Source organism: Leptonychotes weddellii, chromosome 12, assembly GCF_054177405.1.
Source record: "Leptonychotes weddellii isolate Sample4059 chromosome 12, ASM5417740v2, whole genome shotgun sequence".
In the NCBI taxonomy this organism is placed as follows: domain Eukaryota; kingdom Metazoa; phylum Chordata; class Mammalia; order Carnivora; family Phocidae; genus Leptonychotes; species Leptonychotes weddellii.
In genome coordinates this window covers 13,151,868-13,157,756 of record NC_138380.1, presented here as the reverse complement: position 1 = coordinate 13,157,756, position 5,889 = coordinate 13,151,868, and the positions used below count along the sequence as shown (strand labels likewise).

The 5,889-nt window shown below is 49.1% G+C and overlaps 1 protein-coding gene across 1 annotated transcript in view; it reads right to left on the bottom strand.

Moving 5' to 3' along the window:
* ZC3HAV1L (ZC3HAV1 like) overlaps positions 1 to 5,883 on the bottom strand; it is a 12,501-nt gene extending 6,618 nt beyond the window's left edge. The window contains exons 1-2 of the mRNA XM_081800904.1: positions 5,513 to 5,883; positions 4,363 to 4,539 (exon numbers count right to left, since the gene is read on the bottom strand). Coding sequence (XP_081657030.1) covers positions 4,363 to 4,539; positions 5,513 to 5,880 — 545 coding nt within the window. The 5' untranslated portion in view covers positions 5,881 to 5,883. The remainder of the gene's footprint in view (positions 1 to 4,362; positions 4,540 to 5,512) is intronic.
* Positions 5,884 to 5,889: the final 6 nt, after the last annotated feature.

Here is a 5,889-nt window from a genome sequence, read left to right as displayed (position 1 = left end):
AAAGATTTTATTTATTTATTTGACAGAGAGAGACACAGCGAGAGAGGGAACACAAGCAGGGGGAGTGGGAGAGGGAGAAGCAGGCTCCCCGCAGAGCAGGGAGCCCGATGCGGGACTCGATCCCAGGACCCTGGGATCATGACCTGAGCCGAAGGCAGTCGCTTAACCAACTGAGCCACCCAGGCGCCCCTAAGCTTTTATTTTTAAGTAATCTTTACACCCAACGTGGGGCTCAAACTCACAACCCCGAGACTAAGAGTTGCATGCTCCACCCACTTAGTCAACCAGGCACCCCAAAAAATAATTTTTGAAAAAGAAGTGTAATGGGCACAGAGACTTATACCATTGTATATTAAAATATAAACTACTTTAATTAAACAGTATGATACAGGTTTAAGAATGCACAGGAGATCAAGAAAAAGAGATCCTAGACCTAGTCCCCAAATCAAAATTATCTGTTCTTTAAAGATTTGATCAAGCTCAACAATAAAACTATATGAGCCTAATGTTTTCTAGTAGAAGACTTTTTAACTAATACTCTAGTTTTATGGTGTTTTAAAATTTTCATCTTAATGCTTTTGTCATTCAAAAATAAAGACTATTCTGGCTTTCTACTTTTTCTTGAATCAGTTTGTTTTTGTTTTTGTTTTTTTAATATTTTATTTATTTATTTGTCTGTGAGAGAGAGAGAGCACACACAAGCAGGGGGAGCAGCAGAGGGAGAGGGAGAAGCAGGCTCCCCACTGAGCAAGGAGCCCGATGTGGGACTCGATCCTGGGATCATGACCTGAGCCGAAGGCAGACGCTTTACCCCCCGAGCCACCCAGGTGTCCCTTGAATCAGTTTTGATGAGCTATATTTTTTCTAGAAATGTGGCCATTTCTTTGAAGTTTTCATTTTTCTTTTTTTTTTTTAAGATTTTATTTATTTATTCATGAGAGAGAGAGAGAGAGAGTGGGGCAGAGGCAGAGGCAGAAGCAGGCTCCCTGCAGAACAGGGAGCCCGACATGGGACTCGGTCCCAGGACCCCAGGATCATGACTTGAGCCGAAGGCAGATGCTTAACCAACTGAGCCACCCAGGCGCCCTTCATTGAAGTTTTCAAATGTATCAGCATCACATTGTACATGTTTCCAAGGTGTGTTTCTTTCAACACCTCCAAGTAATTCTCAGCGGACAACGACCAGGTGTCCCACAAATTTTAACTCAATCCTAATACTGTCTACCTGGAGATAACATCAGATCCCACAGGTTAAGGGCTCAGGCCCACCAGGCGGCCCGCACTTTAGATGCTCATAGCGGGTCCATGCTGGCTGAACTGCTATGAAGTTTCTCACCACCTCCTCCTCGGGCTAGATTAATGTGCTAGAATAGCTCACAGAACTCAGAGAAACAGTTTACTTACTAGATGAACAGTTTATTATAAAAGGATATAACTCAGGAACATGCAGATGGAAGAGATACACAGAGGAAGGTATGGGGTGGGGGGGAACGTGTGGAGCTTCCATGCCCTCTCCTGAGGTCCCACTCTCCCAGCACCTCCACGTGCTCACCAACCTAGAAGCTCTCTGAAAGTCTGTCCTTTTGGGTTTTTATGGAGGATTCTTAACATAGGCATGATCGGTTAAACCACACTGGCCACTGGTGAATGAACTCAATCCCCAGCCCCTCTGCTCTCCCAGGAGGTGGGAGAGTGGGGGGCAGAGGGGTAAAACTTACAACTGTCTAATCACAAGACTGGTTCTCCTGACAACTAGCTCTCATCATTTAGGAAATTCCAAGGGTTTGAGGAGCTCTTTCAGGAATGGGGATGAAGACCAAATATATTTCTCATTATAAATCACAAGATCACAATGTTTGTCCCTATTGTCTTTTTATTAAGTGGTATATCTGTATTATGTACTGTGTCTTTCGGAGAGTGATGGAAAGGGGTCATGGGGCATTTTCATACAAGAGATGTGAGGCACCATTCCTGCCTCATTCACTGTGCTTGTCTATGGTCCCTGCTACCTAAGTGGCCACGCTGTGTGCCACATGATACACACCTCCAGTCCTGGGTGACAGGACTGGGGTGGGCTCCTGTCGTAAGTGCAGACAACCCACTGGCTGCTCACAAAACTGCAGTAGTCTGACATGACAAAATGAGGCTGGACCCAGGACAGTAGGGAGAAGCCATAAAGAAAAGGGTTCAATAAGTTAAACAATGTAACGATGTCAAACTTCCGTATGTCAAACGATACCATAAAAACTAAAAGGTAGGGGGGCGCCTGGGTGGCTCAGATGGTTAAGCGTCTGCCTTCGGCTCAGGTCATGATCCCAGGGTCCTGGGATCGAGCCCCGCATCGAGCTCCCTGCTTGGCGGGGAGCCTGCTTCTCCCTCTCCCTCTACTGTTCTCCCTGCTTGTGCTCTCTCACTCTCTCTATCAAATAAATAAATAAATAAAATCTTTAAAAAAAAAACAAACAAACTAAAAGGTAGGGACGCCTGGGTGGCTCAGTTGGTTAAGCGTCTGCCTTCGGCTCAGGTCATGATCCCCGGGTCCTGGGATTGAGTCCCGCATTGGGCTCCTTGCTCAGCAAGGAGCCTGCTTCTCCCTCTGCTTGTGCTCTCTCTCTCTCTCTTTCTGACAAGTGAATAAATAAAAAAAAAATCTTTAAAAAAAAATTAAAAAAACAAAACAAAAAAAACTAAAAGGTAACTACTAGGAGTGTCACTGCCCCTTCTCTCTGACAGAGGAAGGACTGGACCCAGCTGCTGCCTTTCTCCTCTCCCTTCCTGCCAATAACCTGCTCCAGGTGCTGCTTGGAGTCCTTTTGGCAACATGGTTGGAATGTATCTGGCTTATTATAACCATAACTGACCAAGCCTGGCCTCAAAGCCTGAAGAAATGAGAAAAGAGATGGATGTCAAGAATAAACCTCTTGAGGGGCGCCTGGGTGGCTCAGTTGGTTAAGCGACTGCCTTCGGCTCAGGTCATGATCCTGGAGTCCCTGGATCGAGTCCCGCATCGGGCTCCCTGCTCGGCGGGGAGTCTGCTTCTCCCTCTGACCCTCCCCCTTCTCATGTGCTCTCTCTCATTCTCTCTCTCAAATAAATAAATAAAATCTTTAAAAAAAAAAAGAATAAACCTCTTGACTCTTCAGCCTGACTCCAGTGCCGCCTTCTGCATACAGATTCTGCTGCCTTGAGGGCCGCCTCTGCCCTCTGAACCAAAGGCTCCAGCTCATTCCTCCAGCCTTGTGACTCCCTTCCCTTCCAGGGCCTGAAATGCCTTAGCATTAACAGGGGACTACAGTCACAAACTACCCTCGATTTTCCCAACATCCTCCCTTCTTCCCACCCCTCTTCTGGCAGCTCGATGTCTATGATAGCATCATTGTGCTAGAGTAGAAAATTCTACTTTCAACCAGTGGGCTCTCGTAATATTTTCTTTTGGGATTCCAACTATTATTTTTTAGGATTCTTTTTTTTTTTTTATTAACATACAATGTATTATTTGTTTCAGGGGTACAGGTCTGTAATTCATCAGTCTTACACAACTATTTTGTTTTTAAAAATTCTTCACGTAGGGGCACCTGGGTGGCTCAGTCGGTTGAGCATCCGACTCTTGGTTTTGGCTCAAGTCCTGATCTCAGGGTCGTGAGATCAAGCCCCGTGTTGGGCTTCGGGCTCAGTGCAGAGTCTGCTTGAGATTCTCTCTCCCTCCCCATCTGCCCATCCCCTTGCTCTCTCTCTAAAATAAATAAACAAATCTTTTAAAAAAAAATTCTTCTTGTATAGCTAAACAGATACAAACATGCTAATTTCACCAGGATAACAATTCTTGTTAGGCACTTGTTAAGCATCTGGAACTAAATCATTTCAAAACCAATTAAAGTTAATGTCTAAAGCCCAAAAAAAGTTAATGGGGGGAAATACTTACAACAAATGTGACCACAAAAGGGACTGGTATCATTAAAGACATCTTATAAATTAATAGAAAAAGACAAATGCCTCAACATAGGCAAAAGCATAAACAGGCAATTCACAAAACACAGTCTTCACAGACAGACCTAAATTCAAATCTGCCATGGACTATGTGACCTTGGGCAAGTTAATGTATCTGAGCCTCAGTTTCCTCACCTGTAAAATGGGGTTATTAATGAGCTAAGGTATATGAATGGCTCAGCATTCAAGCAAACAATCAAAAAACTAAGAGCTATTACCATCATTTCTTTACCACACATGTCCATCACTCCCTGTGTATCAAAGCCTGGTAAAAACACAGAGATCCCATAGAGGTCAGCCCTGCACCATTACCTCCACCTAAATACCTGCTGCCCTCTGTAAGCAGACTTCTTGATGTCCTCCCGTGAGTACTTTCATCGTGCAGACAATATGACAGTGAACTCTTGGTAACTCACCTCTGGTAAAAGGCATGGGTCATTCTGTAAAAGCAGGATCCGAAGCTGGGCCTCATTGAGGCCAAAAAGCCCATGGTTTTTCAGTACTTGGATGTTGACAGGTGTGTGGATGTCATGGGAAAGGGTGCAGGTTGACCTAGGAGAACACAGAGCTCTGGATCAGAGGTCCAGATGAAGAAGGGGCCCGACGGCCAAATCCCTTGCTTCCGGTGGCTTTCAACTCACATGTGAAGTTAAACAAGTTTCCATGAACCCCATAGATAATACAGCCTAATGAGTAAGCACTGATGATAAGACAGCTGAGTTGAAGCAACTCTTCTCCCAAGGTCATTTTCATTTTAAATCGGGATGTTTTAAAGCCAAAGGTACCCCCTCCCCCAGTCACCTGCCTTGCCAAGGATGCCATCTGTTGTTCTGAAGGTGAGTGCGTTTGCCTTCTCCACCCCAAACAGCTGCCCACCCCCACAGTCCACCAAGGTTAGGGGGAAAGTGTGCCCCCACCCCCGCTTTGGGGAGCTTGAGCAAACCAAGGAAGACAGAGACAGGAGGCGGCCTTAAAACACCTCGCCCAAATCATCCAGCCCTCAGTTTCCTGGGGGATCCTTCTAGATCAGGCTTTCTAACCCTGGAGCGCACAGACTCACTTCGGTAAAACTTTGAGGTTACGTGGAAAGAAAGGGCACTCTCAATAAAGGGTCCGTGGACCTCATGGGTCCGCAATAAGCCCCCAGTAGGACCACTGGAGTAAACGAACTCCGAAGTCCCAATGCTGATTCCCCCGGGCCGTGTTGTGGAGGATCCTGCAGGCAGGGGCTGAAATGCGAGGGCGAGCAGTAGTTAAGAAATCTAGATTGCGACAGACGACTTCGGGCCTCATTCCGCACCGGAGCCGGGAGCTCAGGGGAGGCCTCGCCGGGAGGACCCCCGGGGCCCCTTCGCGAGGCTTCCCTGCCGCCCTCGGGGTGGGGGGCGGGGGGCAGGGGAGGGTGCAGCCCCGGACGAACGATCCCTTTTCTCATTTCTCCGGGATCCCGCTCCCCGCCGGACGCGTCAGGCCCGCGGCCCCTCGCGCGGTGAGCGCCCCGCCGCCGCCCCGCCGCCCGCCTCACCAGCAGTCGCGGTTCGGACACTTGCCCAGCATGTGGCGGCGGCAGAGGTGCAGCTGGTCGCAGGCCTGGCAGTCGCCGCGCTGGTAGCGGGCGCAGAGGCGCGCGGAGGACACGGCCACCACCCGCCAGGCGCAGGGGCCGCCGCCGCCGCCGCCCGCGCCGGCCGCCACCTCGGCCTCGGCGTCCCAGAGGCCCTCCCTCGTCTCCACCTCCTGCAGCAGGAAGCGGTCGGGCCCGGCCTGGCGCAGCACGTCCCGGAGCCGGGCCTCCGACAGCTCCACGTTGCCGCGCAGGTCCTGCAGGAACATGCGGCCGCCGTTGGCGCACAGCACCTTGGTGAGGAAGGAGCACACCGTGGGCTCCGCCATGGCCGCGGC